This window comes from Eptatretus burgeri, chromosome 3 (assembly GCF_056783735.1).
Source record: "Eptatretus burgeri isolate ZD-2024b chromosome 3, Ebu_testis_v1, whole genome shotgun sequence".
NCBI lineage: Eukaryota > Metazoa > Chordata > Myxini > Myxiniformes > Myxinidae > Eptatretus > Eptatretus burgeri.
The window spans coordinates 1,795,870-1,817,007 of record NC_140963.1 but is presented as its reverse complement, the minus strand read 5'-3'; the positions used below and the strand labels follow the sequence as shown (position 1 = coordinate 1,817,007).

The 21,138-nt window shown below is 39.6% G+C and overlaps 1 protein-coding gene across 2 annotated transcripts in view; it reads right to left on the bottom strand.

Moving 5' to 3' along the window:
- Window positions 1-21,138, bottom strand: part of DNAJC10 (DnaJ heat shock protein family (Hsp40) member C10) — a 235,117-nt gene that overhangs the window by 197,321 nt on the left and 16,658 nt on the right. For both annotated transcript variants that reach the window (XM_085872233.1, XM_085872232.1), the window contains exons 4-7: window positions 16,315-16,365; window positions 12,612-12,694; window positions 10,289-10,420; window positions 5,708-5,801 (exon numbers count right to left, since the gene is read on the bottom strand). In XM_085872233.1, coding sequence (XP_085728359.1) covers window positions 5,708-5,801; window positions 10,289-10,420; window positions 12,612-12,694; window positions 16,315-16,365 — 360 coding nt within the window. The remainder of the gene's footprint in view (window positions 1-5,707; window positions 5,802-10,288; window positions 10,421-12,611; window positions 12,695-16,314; window positions 16,366-21,138) is intronic.

Genomic DNA, 21,138 nt, shown 5'->3' with positions numbered 1-21,138 from the left:
ATGGTGCGGTTGCAAGGAGTCGAGGTGGGGAGGGAAGGTGGATTGGTTTAAATACTTGGGATCAACTGTCCAAAGTAACGGAGAGTGTGGGAGAGAAGTGAAAAAGAGAGTGCAGGCAGGATGGAGTGGGTGGAGAAGAGTTGCAGGAGTGATTTGTGACAGAAGGGTAGCTGCAAGAGTGAAGGGGAAAGTATATAAGACGGTAGTGAGACCAGCTATGTTGTATGGTTTGGAGGCGGTGGCACTAACAATAAGACAGGAGGCGGAGCTGGAGGTGGCAGAGTTAAAGATGCTGCGATTCTCGTTGGGAGTGACGAGGATGGATAGGATAAGAAATGAGTATATTAGAGGGACAGCGCAGGTAGGACGGTTTGGAGACAAAGTGAGAGAGGTGAGATTGAAATGGTTTGGACATGTGCACAGGAGGGAAACGGAGTATATCGGGAGAAGGATGTTGAAGATGGAGCCGCCAGGCAGGAGGAGAAGAGGAAGGCCAAAGAAGAGGTTCACGGATGCGGTGAGGGCGGACATGCGGGTGGTTGGAGTGTCAATGGAAGATGTGGAGGATAGAGCGAAATGGAGACGGATGATCCGCTGTGGCGACCCCTAACGGGAGCAAGCCGAAAGAGGAAGAAGAAGAATTTGGGAGAAATGTTGTCAGTAGTTTGGAGAATAAAACAAAAATGTTCATTTTACTCAAACACATACGTACCTATAAATAGTAAAACCAGAAAAACTGATAATTTTGCAGTGGTCTCTTAATTTTTTTCCAGAGCTGTGTGTGTGTGTGTATATATATATATATATATATATATATATATATATATATATATATATATATATATATATATATATATATATATGGTAGTCGATCTAGTCTACCCTTATTATCAGTATTTCCATCGATATGTTTGTCTGTCTGTCTGGATGTATGTCTGTTCGTTCCAGTGCTCCGTGAATACAATGGCGATTTCGATGAAACTTGGTTGGTAGGTTCATACCATGACCTAGTTGTGTGCTAATGAGAACCGTTGTAATGGACCCATCCGTTGCCGAGCAACGGACTTTTGAAATTTTCAAAAAAATCTCAAAGTAATTTTTTCGAAAATCAAAAATCAGGCCACGAGCGACTGTGGGCAGTACATTCAGCCATATTGTCAAAAATTTCCAGCTGGATCCTATGAATACTGTCGGAGAAGATAGACTTTGAATGAACCCTGGTCGAAAACAATAAAAAAAACGAAGTTCGTTATATCTCAGACTATGAGTCAGATATACATGAAACTGGTATGGTAGGTTCATCGTATGTCCTAGTTATGTGTGAGAAAGAACCAATGCTACGGACAATTTTGTTGGCTAGTAACGGCTGAAAAACGACTAAATTCGACTTGATCTACTACCCATGGCTGCATACCGGCTTGTATGTATGTATTTATATATATATATATATATATATATATATATATATATATATATATATATATATATATATATATATATATATATATATATATATATATACAGTAATCCCCCACTACATCGTGGTTCATCTACCGCACCCCGGGTTCATTGCGGGTTTTCCCTTGGAACCTAACTCATTTTTTCTGCGGATTCCCCCGGTGTATCGCGGTAATAATATATAAAATATAAATTATTTAAGCAATAAATTATAACATGTGGCTCGACCAGTCACACAACGCGTGGATCGACCAGTCACACAACGCACGAGACAAAGTTTTGCTTGTGAACTTCGAATATTTTCTACGTTTTTTCTCCAAGCCCTACGATGCCGCCCAAACACCCTGCACCTTCTGAGGCTTCTGGCAAGGAACCGAAGCGCCAGAGGAAGGTCCTGACGCTCCAGGAGAAGGTTAAGGTGCTCGATATGCTTCAGGAAGGAAAAAGCTTTGCCACGGTTGCACGAGCACAGCCAAACCGACCAGACCAGACGAGTCGATCTCCGGCACCTCGAACCCGATCACTGCCAAGGCGACCAGACCAGACAAGTCGATCTCCGCCACCTAGAACCCGATCACTGCCAAACCGACCAGACCAGACAAGTCGATCTCCGGCACCTCGAACCCGATCATTGCCAAGCCGACCAGACCAGACGAGTCGATTTTTTTTGGGAGGCATCCATTCATCACGGATTTTCACTTCTCGCGGGGGTGGGGGGGGGGGGGTTTGGAACGTAACCCCCCCGATAAACAGGGGATGAATGTATATATATATATATATATATATATATATATATATATATATATATATATATATATATATATATATATATATATATATATATATATATATATTTGAGGTTCCGCGAGGAGGAGTGATGTAAGGGCCACATCGTCCAATTTGGACTTAATGCCATAGAGCACTATTTTAACCCTTCCCCTATCATCTGATCCTATCATCATATCATTAAAAATCTCGCTTACATCACTCCTCCTTGCCGGGCCCCATATATATATATATATATATATATATATATATATATATATATATATATATATATATATATATATATATATATATATATATATATATATATATATATATATATATATATATACACACACATATATATATATATATATATATATATATATATATATATATATATATATATATATATATATATATATATATATATATATATACACATACATACATACAGGGTGAGTCAGAAGTAGTGCCTGATTTCTGTCAGTTGATTGTTTGTTTGCCATTTGTATTACAGTGTACAAGAAGGTAGAAATAAATGAATGACATGTTTATCTCACCATTTATTCAAGAAAAAAATTATTACGGAACTATACCAAGTTGTTTTACCTGCAATTTTCAAAGTGCCCTCCCTCGTGATCGATGCACAATTGCAGTCGAGCAGAAACAGAGCGGCACACACGTCTGTAGAGTTCGATATCAATTTCCTCAAACTTTGCAGTGATTTGAACCTTCAATTCCTGAATGGTACAAGGCTTTTCATGATAAACGAGGTCTTTCATGAGCCCCCAAAGAAAGAAATCTGGAGGTGTAAGGTCTGAGGAGTGTGCCGGCCACTCGATCGGACCGTGGCGGCCGATCCACTTTCTGGGAAAGTTTTTCTCAAGCCACTGAGGAACATAACATCCATAATGAGGTGGAGCTCCATCATGCTGGAAATAACAGTCCTGATCTTGTACCCTGGGCCAAAAGAAGGTTTGCAGCATATCCAGGTAAATTTCTGCAGTGAAAGATCCCAAAAAGAAAAAGGGTCCAATTATCCCTAATGGAGATATGGCTGCCCAAACTGTCACAACAGGAAAATTTACCTCCTCAACTGTCACTCTTGGGTTATTCGCAGCACAGTAGACACAATGTGTTAATTGTGCCATTAAGCTTAAAACATGACTCATCTGACCACCAGATGTTGTCTAGCATTGTGTCCTCTTCGTGAAGTTTAGCAAAGAACGCTTCGCAAAATTGAAGACGGCGGTCGTCATCTCTATCATGAAGGGTATGCAGTAAGTGTGGAATGCAAGGTTTCCATATTTTTCTGGTGAAGGATACAGATAACACTTGATTGGCTCACTTCCAACTCCGCAAATAAACGGCGAATTGACTTTTGCAGACTTTGTTCCAGTCTTCTGATGGCTTCTTCAGCCTTAGCTACACTCGTTGCCGTTTTAGGACGACCTGACTTCTTTTCAGTGGCTACCGAACCTGTTACTTCAAATTTCTCGACAATCAATTGTATATTTTTTCCCTGAGGTGGGTTAATATCGAATTCCTGTGCCAAAACGGTGTGCCGGCATCGTTGGTTGTTCATTACATTTGTAGTAATATTTCACGGCTGCAATGGGTCGATTCATTGAAAGGTAATTCATGGTTCAATTTGGTGCAAATTCAGTAACTTTCCAAACTCGCAGCAATAACCTGCAAAACAAAATCAAAAATAAATAAATTACGAAAATTAATAAACTGCAACACAATTATTAACAACATGACTTCCCAGAAAGAATCTGACAGCCGAAAAAACAGAAATGGGCGCTACTCTTGACTCATCCTGTGTGTATATATATATATATATATATATATATATATATATATATATATATATATATATATATATATATATATATATATATATATATATATATATATATTCCTGTGTCGTAAGAGGCGACCAGGGTTGCGTCAGGAAGGGCATCCGGTGTAAACCATGTGCCAAATCACTATGCGGATCATACGGATGATCCGCTGTGGCGACCCCTAACGGGAGCAGCCGAAAGAAGAAGATATATATACATATATATATATATATATATATATATATATATATATATATACATATATATACATATACATATATATACATATTTATATACATATATATATACATACATTATACATACATACATTATGCATACATGCATTATACATACATACACACGACCGGTCAAAAGTTTTAGAACACCCCCATTGTTCCAGTTTTAACTGAAATTTAAGCAGTTTAATGCGTCAATGTTATTAAAGCATAGAACAAATAAACAATTGCAGTTAAAAAAGAAATCATGTAATCGTTTTGTTGAACAAAATTTAATCTAAATTTTTGACTCATTAAAGTAGCCACCTTTTTCAGATATAACAGCCGAACATACTCGTGGCATTCTTTTTATAATGGAAATCAAATAATGTTCGGAAGGTTCTTCCCAACACTGTTGCAGAAGTTCCCACAAATGTTTTGCACTTGTCGGTTGCTTTGCTTTTACCCTTCTGTCCAGTTCATCCCAAGCCAGGTCGATGGGGTTTAAGTCTGTAGACTGTGCTGGCCATTCCATGATTTGAAGCCGACCGTCTCGTTCTTTTCTTCTAAGGTAGTTCTGACATAGCCTGGAGGTATGTTTTCGGTCGTTATCTTGCTGTAGGATGAACCCCTGACCAACTCGGCATAGACCAGAGGGTATTGCATGGCTCTGCATATGCTGTGGTAGCCCTTTTGGTTCAGGGTGCCAGTCACTCTGTGCAAGTCGCCGACTCTGGATTCAGCAAAAGAGCCCCATATCATCACGCTTCCTCCTCCATGTTTGAGAGTTGGTGTCACACATTGAGGAACCATCCTTTCGCCTTCTCGATGGTGTACAAAAACCCTGCGTGATGAACCGAATATTTCAAATTTTGATTCATCGGTCCATAAGACCTTCTTCCAGTTTTCCGTAGTCCACTGGCGGTGCTTCATGGCCCAGGCAAGCCTCTTTTTCTGATTTTGCCATCTTAACAATGGCTTTCTTACTCCCACTCGACCTGTCAAACCTGCAGCTCAAAGTCTTCTCTTCACAGTCGAAACTGAGACTTCCTTACTCCGACCAGTGTTAAGCTGTGCTTGAAGCTGCTGTCCTGTGAGCCGCCTCTCACGCAAAGAGAAAAGGAAGAGATTTTGATGAAGAAGAAGAAGAAGAATGAGTGAGTGAGTTGTTCCTGATGGAGTAATATGCAATGTAAGGCACTTCAAGATACACTTTGGAAGCAATTTTTTTATGTTGGGAAGAGTTGTGAAGGAAGAGAAACGTTTTATTCAGTTTGGGGATATTGAGAAGAAGGGATAGGAAAATAAGTCACTGAGCACTGAGATTGGAGTTTGGATTTATTCACAAATTGGAACATTAAATGATGCAAAAAAAGTTTGCAGAAAACCTCCACCTTCATGGAATCACAGCGTACATACCTGCCCATAGTTCAACAACATCACTCTTCACAAAGCTCATGGCAAACTTTATGATATCTTCTTTAGTTCTCTTACCAGAGAACTTAACTGGGTTCTGTAAAGAAAATTTATGAATAAAATATTTTGGCAAAATGTATAATGGACAATTTTAAGAGAAATGCAGCACAGATACACATGAACTATGAAATAAAACAGCACGGTACTACAATAAATGGCATTTATTTTCTTCCAACTGCTGGTTCGCACACCATAGGACTCGGAGCCTCAGATCGTCTCAAGATACAGGAACTAACCGTGCCTCAAGCACCATACCACACAACACGGAGGTTGCTTCAGACACCACAGGGTCTACCGGTTTTGCTCTCTCTAATCACCCTAACTGCCTCATCTTGTGGACAGTGTTTCTTTTGGGGCACGGTTTTATCCACATCATTTCTTTCTTCAAATGTCACTGCGCTGTATTCTATGCATTCTTGAATATATCTATCTCTCATATCTATATATATATATATATACATATATATATATATACACATACATATATATATATATATATATATATATATATATATATATATATATATATATATATATATCTATCTATCTATCTATCTATCTATCTATCTATCTATCTATCTATCTATCTATCTATCTATCTATCTCTCTCTCTCTCTCTCTCTCTCTCTCTCTCTCTCTCTCTCTCTCTCTCTCTCTCTCTCTCTCTCTCTCTCTCTCTCTCTCTCTCTCTCTCTCTCTCTCTCTCTCTCTCTCTCTCTCTCTCTCTCTCTCTCTCTCTCTCTCTCTGACTTTTACAACTCCAACTCCAACCATCTGTGTAGCATTTTCCTTTGTTGTTTTTCATAGTCCCGGAGTTCACGTTCGCGGTGTTATTTCTTGTTCGTCCTGGCAACTCATTCTGTCTTTCTTTTTCTTTCCTTTGCTTCACTTCACTCGCTCCTCCAGCTAACCCGAACCGGAACCTTAACATGAACATCTTACCTCAAAAATAACATGTTCACCAACTAGCTCATCCACCCCAATTACCACTGAATCAAACTGTTATTCAAATATTCAAACAATCATTTATAACAGATTTCTACATGTTTAACTGTCTCCCCTTGCGACCACTGAAAATGGTTTAAACTATACATTTTTGTTAATAATGCATTTATATAAATCTCATTAATAATATTTTTAGTATTCATATTATATTTTACTGATTACCTCTACCACCGAAGATGGACGGACGTTATGTTTTCACCCGTCAGTTTGTTTGTTTGTTATCTAGCCAAAACGAAGTTTTTGCAAGATATGTTAGTCAGCTTGTATGTTTATTTTTCTTTGGTTTTTTTTTTTTTTTTTTTTTGTCTGTAATCACGTAGAAAAAATTCTGCAGAGCAGTTATTGGAAATTTTTGTAACTTCGCATATCAGAGGCCTATAGAGGTCCCTTTCAGCGCAGAAAATTTTGAAGGTCAAGGTCAAAGGTCAAGGTCACTTTGTCGCAAATCAGGGGAGTCGACGAAACCCTTATTTTTTGAGTAATTTTGATCGGATCGTCTTCAAACTTCATGGGAATATAGTTCATGGTCTGGCGCTCAGCTGATTAATTTTTGGTGGCGATTGGCCTTGACCTTCATGGTTAGCGCCTAAGGTCAAACATATTTGACCCCAAGATCAAATTTTCGAGTTTTAGGAACCATATTGTGTAGTACCTCAAATTGAACACCTTGATGAGTGCTTTCTAGATATGTCAAGCTTGAGACATTATGATGTCATTTGGTGACATTATGAGGCAAACGCATATTTTTCATGGTTACTCTGTAGAACAATTCTCATCGGAATCTCTCGTAGGCAGATATTCCTCAAGGAGTCGCTCCTGGTGGATAGCAGCTCTGTTCACCTCAGTGTGACCTTAAAGAAGTCACACGTGGTCACCTTTTGGCAAGATACGGGTCACCCTGTGGGTGACACTGGTTTATTTGTTTGTCTGTGAAAAGGATATCTCAAAAAGTTGGGGATGGATTCTGATGGTTGACTAGTTGTTTTAATTTACTCATAAGTTCATTGGTGTATTACTAAACGTCTGACTAGTTGGTTTCATAAATTGGTTAGTTCAGTGCTGTATTACTGAACATGGAACTGATTGTGTTAATCTATTGATAAGGTCAGTGGTGTGTCGGTAAATGTCTAACTAGTTGTTTTAATCTATTGATAAGTTCAATGCTGTATTCAACATCTGACTAAAAAAACTAGTAGATGTTTACTAATACAGCACTGAACTTAGCAATGGATTAAAGCAACTAATCTATTGATAGGTTCAGTGCTGTATTAGTAAACATCTAACTCATTGTTTTAATCTGTTGATAAGTTCATTGCTGTATTAGTCAATGTCTCACTAGTTGTTTAAATATTTTGATAATTTCAGTACTGTGTTAGTAAACATCTGACTCGCTGTTTCAATCTATTGACAAGTTCAGTGCTGTATTCGTAAACATCTGACTAGTTGTTTTAATCTATTGACAAGTTCAGTGCTGCATTATTAAATGTCTGACTACTTGTTTTAATCTGTTGACAAGTTCAGTGCTGTATAAGTAAATGTCTGATTCACTGTTTTAAACTATTGATAACCTCATTGCTATATTCGTGTACGTCTGACTCGCCGTTTTAATCTATTGGTAAGTTCAGTGCTGTATTATTAAATGTCTGACTAGTTGTTTTAATCTAATGATAAGTTCAGTGCTGTATTAGTAAATGTCTAACTAACTGTGTTAATCTATTGGTAAGTTCAGTGCTGTATTCGTAAATGTCTGACTCGTTGTTTTAATCTATTGACAAGTTCAGTGCTGTATTCGTAAACATCTGACTAGTTGTTTTAATCTATTGGTAAGTTCAGTGCTGTATTATTAAATGTCTGACTAGTTGTTTTAATCTATTGATAAGTTCAGTGCTGTATTAGTAAATGTCCAACTAACTGTGTAAATCTATTGGTAAGTTCAGTGCTGTATTAGTGAATATCTGACTCGCTGTTTTAATCTATTGACAAGTTCAGTGCTGTATTAGTAAATGTCTGATTCACTGCTTTAAACTATTGACAAGTTCAGTGCAGTTTTAGTAAATGTCTGACTAGTTGTTTAAATCTATTGATAAGTTCAGTGCTGTATTATGAAATGTCTGACTCGTTTAAATGATTTGACAAGTTCAGTACTGTATTAGTACGTAAATGTCTGACTCACTGATTAAATCTATTGCCAAGTTTAGTGCTGTTTTAGTAAAGCCTGGTGTTGGCTTAGTGGTTAGGGTGGTGGCTTGGGATCCCAGGGTCCTGAGTTCAAGCCCCGTTGGCTGCTGAATTAACACCAGGGGGTTGACTCAGCCTGTCATCCTTCCGAGGTCGGCGAAATGAGTACCAGTGTACTGGTCCCGGTGTATGCCCCAGTTAGAATAGGTGTACCATATCCCTGTGTCGTAAGAGGCGACCAGGGTTGGTGTCAGGAAGGGCATCTGGCCATAAAACATTGCCTCAAGAAAAAGCCCAACCCCTGCACAGCAGGGAAAAATGGCTGTAAAAACGGTCATTTTTATTTTTTATAGTGCTGTTTTAGTAAATGTCTAACAAGTTGTTTAAATCTATTGACAAGTTCAGTGCTGTATTATTAAATGTCTGACGAGTTGCTTTTTCTATTAATAAGTTCTGTGCTGTATTAGTAAACGTCTGACTGTTTTAATATGTTGAGAAGTTCAGTGCTGTATTAGTAAGTAAATGTCTGACTAACTGATGAAATCTATTGACAAGTTCAGTGCTATGTTATTAAACATGTGGCTCACTATTTTAATCGATTGAAAAGTCCAGTGCTCTATTAGTAAATGTCTGATTCACTGTTTTAATCTTTGGACAAGTTCAATGCTGTGTTAGTAAATGTCTGATTCACTGTTTTAAACTATTGATAACTTCATTGCTGTGTTAGTAAACGTCTGACTAGCTGTTTTAATCTCTTGAGAAGTTCAGTGCTATGTTCGTAAATGTCTGACTCACTATTTTAATCTATTGATAAGTTCAGTGCTGTATTAATAAATGTCTGACTAACTGTTTCAATCTATTGATAAATTTAGTGTCATGTATGGTCGCTCTCTCAGTGCTAGTTATTTCACTTGTAACTGTACCATAGAATAGCTTGTTAGGAATGTTTGTGTAAGAAAAGCATTTGTACGACATGGAATGGAAAAGCATCTCATTAATTAAATAATTTGGCGTGAAATTACACCTTTGGAAACCTGCATATGGAGATGACAACCAACACACACACACACATACACACACATACACACACACACACACACACACACACACACACACACACACACACACACACACACACACACACACACACACACACACACACACACACACACACACACACACACACACACACGTCCCCTGACCCTCAGGGAATAGACGAAGCTGACTAAACATTTGTACTTGGTTTCATTTACCAATTTACATCACAGTTGAGCAAATACACAGACTATAATGCACAGAATGATAAAAGTAGCAAACCAACAGACAAGAGCATCGCCTCACCATGCCTGCCCGAAATATGTAAAGGTTGGGGTAACTTCTGATTCCCTTGAGCTGGCAGAGCCTTGTGTTGTCACCACAGTTAACCGCTCCAATTCGAATCACTCCATCCATTTCTTTGGCAAACTCTCGCCACTGTCAGGGTATACAGAACAATGTGGTAGTTCATTTATGTGGAGGGGAATATGAAGGCATCTGTACAATACATAAGCAAACAGAGTAGGACATATAATGAAAGAAAAGGTGAGAATATAGATGGGAATAAAGGGAGAAGAAAAAAAGGTATGGAACATCCAAAGGGAGAAGGAGGGAGTGTGATAAGAATTCCCAAACGTTTGCACGTGTAATATTGAGATAAGCTCAGACACTTAATAAAAAAAGGAAACAAATCCGTGATGACAGTATTTCATAGATAATGTATATTAAATGATGACCAGATTTGTAAGTTATATCTTGCATGGAAATCTGCACAGTGTACCAACTTCAAGGTCAATTAAGATGGAAAGCTAACCTGTATATATACTGTACAGTTCTGTTAAAAAAACAAAATAATAACGCAATACAAATAATTCAAAAAGTCAAACATCACTTTTAGTGGTCATTGGTGTAACGTATGAAGTATCAACGTAGCAACTCTGGGTATCAACATAACAATGAAGGCCATTATTAAAATTCCATAAAACTGCATAAAGTGGATCTGCAAATAAAGAGGAAACAAAAGTGCATCACATCTTTCAAAATTTTCAGTTTTTCCTTCCTGACATGACAGTTTGCTTCTGTATCAATCTTGTTCACCCTGTGCTTCCTCCCCAACGCATCATTTTTCCTCACATCCCTGATTCATCCATTTTCGTCTATTTTGTCCCTCAACTCTGCTGTTGTGATATATATATATATATATATATATATATATATATATATATATATATATATATATATATATATATATATATATATATATATATATATATATATATATATATATATATATATATATATATACATACATATCTCTCTCTCTAAAAGCAAGAGGCTTCAGTGACCCAATATGTAAACTCTGCTGAAATTTCAAATCAAATGGAAATTAATGATTATGTGACCTCGACCTTTTTGACCTTCTTGACACAACACAGGTTATACTCGATTAATTGGGTCATACTGGGTCACTGACATATTGATATGACTGGCAATATTTTATGCAACCTTGACCTGTGATCTAAGAAAAAAAAAAAAAAATTGGCCTCCAGCTTTTGATTGATGAACCAATTCAGTGAGCGAATATGCAAATTCTTAAAATTAAAGGTCAATTGGATGAAAAGTGATGACTTTGTGTGATGTTGACCTTTTAACCTTTTGAACAAATTATTACTTTGTCTTCTGCATATTCTCATAGTAAAGCTTTGTTGAAAATTTGATGACAAAAGCTCAAATGGTAAAAGAGTTACGGCCTGGACAGACACACAGACAGACATACATACATACATACATACATACATACATAAGGAAGTGACTGAAAAACTGAGCTGTGTATGGGACGGGCTAATTACAATGCCCATATAATCAATGCTCAAGATGAAACTATGACACTGTTCATAAACCATGTGTACGGCGGCTATTAGTTAAGAAGACAGAACATCCACACCAACTTTCTGAGTTTGAAGCACATGTGAACAATGTCCAGGACGGTCTCCCCAGATGGCCAATTGTAACAGTGATGAGACTTTGTGGAAAACACAAAAGTCGCAAGCCACACATTAGGGCCTCAGGTGCGCATAGGCCCAACCAGGCCATCACCATTCAGAACTTCCTCCACAGCTCATACTCTGCAGCCTCATACACTTAATCATCCTGGCTCACCAAAAGACTCCATAGGAATTGTAATGCCTCAAACAGACTCTGCTCCAGTAAGGCACCCAAATCTACCCCAAACCCTTCTCTTTCCAAACTTCCAGTTTTTCCTTCTGCATCCATCTTGTCCTTTCCTGCTCCCTCATTCCCCAACACACCCATTAAAGTCTCCCTCTACCTTGGCCTTCTACTCTGCTGTTGGTGTCCCCACTCCCTCTCTGCTCTTCCTTTTGTTCTGTTACGTCGCGATGTGTTCAGTGTACTAGCTCTTCCACAAGCTTCGACTATGTGAACAAAAATGCATGAAATTAACAGGCAAAACATGTACAAAGCAGAAAATTCAATGTTGGTGTTATATTTTATACAAGTGAAGCTCTCATATGAGTTAATACTTTAGGAATGTAGTACAGATTGTGGCTGTACTGATATAGAAAACAAAACTCATCACAGTAAAATAACTTGGAATTGCTAGTCATACCGTAGGTGCCAGATTATGGCAGTGAGAGCACCCAGGCGAATAGAAATTCACGAACCACAATTCTCCAGAAGAAACAGCAGCATCTGATGACCAGACAGGCAGTATTAGTATGGAATTTTGATGCAATTCCATCTTTTTTAATCTGCCTCAGGTTTATTTGCCTTAAGGGAAATGGAATGCGTTTCACCGAGTCAATTAGAATTCTGAGATGATGCCCAAACCACATCTTGCAACAGTAATGTACGATGACTAGATTTGCAACTATTCCATCGCCACTGCTGGGAAAGACCTAAAAAGTGAAGGTGGTTCGTCTTACTCAGGCAGGAAATCTCAACAGACTTTTGTACAGCAATTGCCTCAGATACTAATGACCCACCAGCAGTTTGAAGACTATCGAGTCCCCTCTAAGTCTTCTGCATTCCAAGGTGGTCAGACTCAGGGCTCATGGTTTTTATTCTCCATTTTGGTCACATGCCTTTGTACACCTTCCAAGAGGTCTATAATGCCAGAGTGCAAGTGTGAAGATCCTCCTCTTCCAATACAACTTGTATTCACTTATCACCCGATAAGCAGTCTTAGTTCTTGTTCTTGAAACCAATGTGAATACATTTACATTTTCCAACATTGAAAAGCACTTGCCATTCTTGGGACCATGCATGCAGCTTGCCTAAGTCTTCCTGTTTGGTGAACACCTCTTCGACTGATGCAACCTTTCTCAGTATTTTATTGTCATCAGCAAACTTCAAAATAGTGCTGGCTTATCAATCTTCAATGTCATTGATATATAGACGAGAAACAATGTTGGTCTCACCACTTCCCTGGGGAACCCCACTCATGACATCTGACCAGTCGGATACATATCCATTAATGACTCTGCTTTCTCACGTACAGCCAATATGTTTTCCAGCTTGTCACCTTTTCTCCTATTCCATGAGCTCTTCACTTGGGAACATTATCAAAGGCTTTGGAAAAGTCCACATAAATGACATCTGCAGGAGCACCATTATCCAATTGCCATGTGATCTCCTGCACAAAAACTAGCAGGTCGGTTCGGCATCCCCTCATGAATCCATGTCGTGAATCCTTTATCAGCTGAAAGTGAGTCAAATATTTCATGATAAAATCTCTGGTTATCAACTGCAGTACCTTGCATATTTGTGAGGTTAAATTCACTAGCCTGTAATAAGTCTGGTGTTAGCTTAGTGGTGAGGGTGGCTGGCTTCGGATCCAAGGGTCCCGAGTTTGAGCCCCATTGTCTGCTGAATCAACACCAGGTGTGGTTGACTCAGCCTGTCATCCTTCCGAAGTCGGCAAAATGATGACCAGTGTACTGACAGAGGGGAACAGCATCAGCAGCACAGCCACACTTCCAAGAAATGAAAGCTACCCGCCAGCCAAGCTGCCATACGCAAGAATAGAACGAGACTTTAATTAACCACTTCACTTATCTTCCCTTCCCTTCCCTTTCCTTTCCTTTCCTTTCCCCAAATATATCGCAGTAACATTTACTCTTCTTCACTCCTCAGGTGCTTCACCACAAATCAATGACTTTATAAATATAACGCTCAAGGGGTTGGCGATCTCACTTGCAACTTATTTCACTGCTCTGAGATACATCATACATACTGACAGAGCCTGGTGCTTTCTCTGGTCTTAGCTATAACAGCTTCTTCAGAACTTGATCTGGACGAAAGTCAATGTCATTCAAAATGCTTCTTCTTCAGCATCTGCAAATACTTTCCTTGGTGAGGGGCCATTATTCAGTTTTAGTCATAAACACTGATGTGAAGTAATTATTTGGAGCTGATGTCGTTCTCACTTCATCCTCAATCGCGTCTCCATTTTCATCTTTAAGTTTTCAACCCTATCCTTGGTTTGGAGTTTGCTCCTTGTACGAGCAGAGAATGCTTTCCAGTTCCGTTTCATGTCCTTTACCAATTTATTCTCTTATTCCTGTTGGCTTGATGGTGAACAATCTTGTCGTTCTGTGGTGCGACTCTCTTCAACTTCTTTCTCACATTTTTCACTCAGACCTAGCGACTGATAGTTTTTTTTAGAAGTGGTGGCTCACCACAAAATTAGTCGTAATCAGTTTGTGATGATGTAATTATGTGATTGGGGTTGTTGAAAAAGGGTGCAAATGATAACTCGCCTACTCTTTGTGAATGACACAATGGGATCTTGAACACTTACCAATGAAAGCTAGATGGAACACCAGTGAGAAGGCAATGGTTTGTAAAGCAATGCACTGCCTGCAAAGCACTCGTATGACTGTTTATGGTTTGGTGGAGAATCAAAACCAGTGGAGACAGTTCAAAGGTACAGTCAGTGCACTACTTTTGCACCATGCTATTGGACTTGTGACATGAGATATGACCAAATAAAATGGTTACAGAGTGTAAGATGGAGAGTTTTAAATCAAATAACAAGGATTTCTTTAGACCAGTCTATATACGCGCGCGCGCGCGCACACACACACACACACACACACACACACACACACACACACACACACACACACACACACACACACACACACACACACACACACACACACACACACACACACACACACACACACTGCGACTGGACACATTATGTTACATTCACCAATCACGACCAAGAAGCATAATTGTTATGAAGCAGTCGGGGAATGTATTGTGATTGGAGAACATAACACAATGTGTCCATGTGGTAGATACGTATTGTGGTTGATACTTCTTGGTTATGATTGGTGGACGTAACACAATGTGTCCATGTGGCAGATGGCACTTGTTGGGCCCAAATACATTCTAGCATCACCAGTCACAGTCAGAGGGGCATCAATTGCCAGTATACAAGCCAAAAAGGCTTCAAAAGTCACCCAGTGGATGAAACAGCGAGATGTTGCACTGACGAGCCCCCAAAATGGCGAAACTAGGTTGGGAGCTTCGCTTTTCATCTGCTTTGTGACAGCTTTTGACTTTGCATTCATTCACTCCTAGATACCCTTCTGGGTTTGCAGGCATGACATCGTCGTGATGAAGTCATCATGGCGTTGGTCTAAGTAAGAGCATTTCTGTGTATATGTATATATATATATATATATATATATATATATATATATATATATATATATATATATATATATATATATATATATATATATCGAGCAAAGTACCCATGCTATGCACAGCAGGGGGCTGGACAGCTGGTTCGTGAAGGACTTGTGCAAAAAAAAAAAACTTACTGTAGGTCACCCCAACAGAAGCACGGTGGGTAATATTACTATTATGTCACAATGGCAAATCTGCAAATGTCATGGATGGAAACCCTCACATCATTTTGCCATTCTGCTTTAAACTCAATCTCTCGACATTTTCATTGCAGTCACAAATTAATACTATACCATTAATATTACAAAATACAAACGCTCGTGAGGTAAACGAATCGAGACGCCGTTCTCACGAGACACCCAATACAGACGAATCTGCCGGCGAGAAAGGGCGGATACAAAACCCTTTGTACGGATCGAAAATTAAAATCATCATTGTATTGAGGTATTTATGAAACCTCCAACCCACCTTCGGACATTCGCTGGGACCCCGAAACATTCGACAGAAGGTTTGATGGGGCTAGCCCCAAAACTGAGGGAGTATTTTGGGGACGGACATACGGACAGACAGACACACACTTCTGCTTTACAATATAGATATGTACTCACCAAATTCACTTCTGTCAAGGGTGATAATTTCAGGGTCATCGTCATAAATTCCTGTAAGTAACCAACAACAATCAAGGGACTGCTTGAATTTGCAACTTAGTTTCATAGACAGCACAATGTTTTTTTTTTCTAGGTTAACAAAAATTAAGGCTCATCAAGGAGCTAAATAACAGAGAGCACTGGGTTTACAGACTGACAGAGGATCAAAGGGGAACAGGGAGACTGATATCACACGTGAATAGCAGAGGGGAAATGGGCGGGAGAGAGGAGGTGGTCACAGCGAGTGTCACTCAAAGCAGGGCTGGATATGGGAGAAAGCATGAGGTGATGGTGGGCAGCACTTTTGAAAGACTTGAAGGGAGAAATAATGACATGGCAGACACCAGGAATCACTTACACAGATGAAAGAATATAAGGTTGGTAAAATGGAGGTGAGTTTGTTAAATATGAAAAATATTTACAGTCGATTTGTCAGTGTTTCACAGATATTGAAATATAAAATAAAATGCTCAGACAATTGACAATCATCAGCAGGAACAAACACTGTGCCTATAGAAAGTATACACCCCTTTTCAAAATTTTCCCCTTTTGTTACCTTTCAGCCTGGTAATAAAATGCCGTAACATGCCGTAACACACAACTTCCAAGTGAAAAAGAAATCCTAGAAATTTCATAAAATTAATTAAAAACACAAAACTGAAATATCTTGGTTGGATAAGTGATCACCCACCCTTGTAATAGCAATTGTAAGTTACCTCAGGTGTAACCTATAACCTTCAAAAATCACACACCAAGTTAATGACCTCCACCTGTGTTAAATTGTCATGGTTCTGATTATTTTAGAATAAAATCAGCTGTTCCTGGAGGTTTCCTCTGCGGGGTACTGCATTTCACAGCAAAGACTCAACCATGAGGCAAGGAGCTTTCAGAAGGCCTCCGAATAAAGTTGTGGTAAGGCACAGATCAGAGGGTGGGCATAAAAACATTCCAAAGGCTTTGAATATCCCTTGGAGCACAGTCAAGACGATCACTGAGAAGTGGAAGGCATATGGGACCACCAAGACCCCCACCTAGATCAGGCCATCCCTCCAAATTGGATGAACAAGCAAGGAGGAGTCTGATCATGTGTGTGTGTGTGTGTGTGTGTGTGTGTGTGTGTGTGTGTGTGTGTGTGTGTGTGTGTGTGTGTGTGTGTGTGTGTGTGTGTATATATATATATATATATATATATATATATATATATATATATATACACACACACACACACACACACACACACACACACACACACACACACATATATACACACACACACACATACAGAGACATGACAGAAGTAAATAGACACCATGATTTAAATTTATTTTATTTATTGAACATTTGAAGAACATTTGATCCATTTTAATACGTACACCAGTATTTGGTAGACTTGCCATTTGCAGATTTCAACGCTTTTACTCTTCCAGGCATAGAACGAACGAGTTCTGAAATTTTCTCTTGTGGGATTTCTTCCCAGGCTTCTGTTTAGCAATTCTGCCCGTGATGTTGGTTTCCTGGACTTTTTCCACACAGCTCGATCCAATATGTCCCAGAGGTGTTCAATGGGATTCGTGTCAGGAGACTGACTTGGCCATGGAAGTCGCTTGATCCCATTTCTGTCCTGCTATTCTTTGGTGTTTTTTACAGTGTGGCATGAAGCTCCATCTTCCATGAACAGAGTGTTGTTTTTGATCATCTGACCAGTGGAGAAGACAAGGAGACGTCCATCCTCAAGGATATAAATGTATATTGTTGAGTTGATGTTGCCAACACACTCCACAAGCTCTGACCGACCAGCACTCCAGATTGCTCCCCACACCATCACTGAAAACCACCGTGTTTGACAGTTGGCTGCAATCGGTCCAAAGAGAACTCTTGACTTGGAAGTTTCCAGACCCATACGCGTCCACTGTCAGAAAATTTAGTAAATTGGGACTCATCTGAAAAAATGACAGTTTTCCAAAACTCCAAGGGTCAAGTGACCATCTTGCCAGCCCACTTTTTTCTCCTTTGAATGTTGGCTGGTCCAAGAAGAGTTTTTCTCCTAGCCGCTTTCCCATAGTAGCCCAGTTGATGAAAGTACTGCACACGGCCGTTCTTGAGCAAACTTGGACCTCCTCTGCAACATCTGCTGCCTTGCAACGGGGAGTTTTCCCAATGGACCGCTTGACAGCTTGAAGCCATCTTTCTGAGGGTCCAGATCGACCGGAACAGGAAGCTGTGGATTCCTTGCCTTCGCTGGTGAATTGCACAATCACCCGATTGACCACAGAAAGCGGAATGCCAAGGTTCTGAGCGATCTGATGCTGGCTGACTCCACCTTCTGATTGGCCAACAACTTGTCCTCTGAAAATCGGAAAGTTTGTGTGCTCCCTGGGTTTGAGGCATAGTTAGTTGTCATACACGACCCAGGAACTCGTTTCTGCAAGGAAATAGTCGAGTATATATATATATATATATATATATATATATATATATATATATATATATATATATATATATATATATATATATATATATATATATATATATATATAATTTATCCCTGTGTCGTAAGAGGCGACCAGGGTTGCGTCAGGAAGGGCATCCGGCGTAAAACATGTGCCAAATCACTATGCGGATCATGCGGATGATTCGCTGTGGCGACCCCTAAAGGGAGCAGCCGAAAGAAGATATATATATATATATATATATATATATATATATATATATATATATATATATATATATATATATATATATATATATATATTACTAGTGTGGATCGGCTCGCTGGCTCGCCTCTCCACATGTCGTTGCAGACATTTGTCTGAGATTTGCTGTGTTGGCATGATTTACACCAATCATAATACAAACATTTCTTTTCTACAAACTTATTTGTAATATTGGAAAGTGATATTACAGTATATTTATTTGAAATTTAGTTGTGATATAAGAAGGTCCAAGTGGTCTAATTACTCAAAATGGTCAAGGGTATAAGTTGTCTAATCTGTCTGGAGGGTGTAAGAGGTCTAAATGGTGTTAAGGTCAAAGGGGTCTGAAGGGTCTTGGGGGGGTATTTTGTGTCTTTGGGGACATTTGGGTCCTTCGGGGTCTTTGGACATTGACGTTCAAGCAAGACGTAATTAATAGGCATGTATTCTTCACAGATTGGCTGACCGAGAGCTTCACGGCTTCACTACCTCGCCGACAGGCAAATTGCGTTGCATTCCGTTTCTGCCTCTTCTTCTCTCACAAGCTCAATGCGTCCCTGCTCGTGCAAGCTTTCACGTTCACGTCTGCCTTTCTGCTTCTTCTTCACATCAGTTCTCTTTCTCTTTCTCTTTCTCTTTCTCTTTCTCTTTCTCTTTCTCTTTCTCTTTCTCTTTCTCTTTCTCTTTCTCTTTCTCTTTCTCTTTCTCTCTCTCTCTCTCTCTCTCTCTCTCTCTCTCTCTCTCTCTCTCTCTCTCTCTCTCCACCTCTCTCTCTCTATCTCTCTCTCTCTATCTCTATCTCTCTCTCTCTCTCTCAACCTCTCTCTCTCAACCTCTCTCTTTCTCTCTCTCTCCCTCTCTCTCTCAACCTCTCTCTCTCTCTCTCTCTCTCTCTCTCTCTCTCTCTCTCCCATTGGTCCACAGCTGATGTGGGCAGGTCTATGACGTCATTTGTGGAAAATACCATGCTGTTCTGAGGGAACTTTCAACGCAGCCTCTGCACCTCCCTTTTCATGCCCAAAGCCGCAATGAGAGCCCTCAGCTCCCTCCCCACACACACACAAAACGCCCACTCATACTGTTCTGCACTGTACCACGCCTGCGAGAAGCGACGCACCTCACGTCATGAACATACATGTGAGAGCACCCGATGGGTTTATGACCAGACGTGTCGAACGTGTCCAATTAAACAATGTGCGAATGGAGGGAATACGGAGAAGAATTCCACCGGACAGAAGGATGACTGAACGGCCGTGGGGTTGAAGGCAAGGCCGATAGGGTGAAGGAGGGACTGTTGAAAGGATGCTTGATAAAGGGGAGATTATTGGTGGACCGTTAAGATGGACCAATGGGGTAAAGGAGGGAAGATTGAAAGTCGCAGAGGGGAGAGGGGAGACAGCACACTGAAAAAAATACAGCCCAGCCAATGCATCCTCCCCCTCCCACCGAACAGCCCTTTGACAAGGGACCAAGGACTATTTATACAAAGACTAATGGAATAACTGATCCTCGGGTCACCAATGTGTCCATATATGCTCTCCCCCTGGGGTAAGTTTTCCAAAACCAGAATAGTATACATCTCATGTTCACAAAATAAGGCAAAACAGTTTACTCTAGTAGCTCATGGTGGTTTTGTATGTATTTGTATGTCCAGAGCTAAACTCTTCAAAAATCATCTAATTGAAGGTCATTGAACAATTTTTGGTTGGTAACACATTTGCCACTGACGGCGAAATAGGTGAAATGGCCACGCCCCTTTTTAAGCGAAGTACTACCACCCGCCATTACTGTATCTCCAGAACCGTTGTACCTAGAAGGTTGTGTGACCACTCAAAATGTTCAGAATGGCCACATTATGGGGGGTCAGTAATACATTTCCATGTCCAAAAGTCAATGGTTTTTAAGATATTTGCCAAAAACTGATTTCAACACGTTACGGACTTCAATAATTCATAATTGTTCCTTCTTCTTTTGTTCAATTACTTGATTCCTGAAGAGTTCAATTACTTGACTCCTGAAGATTCTAGGTGGGCAATAATCTGCATTAAAAAGAATACAATTAACCATATTATTTCTTTGTTGTAGGAGGCGC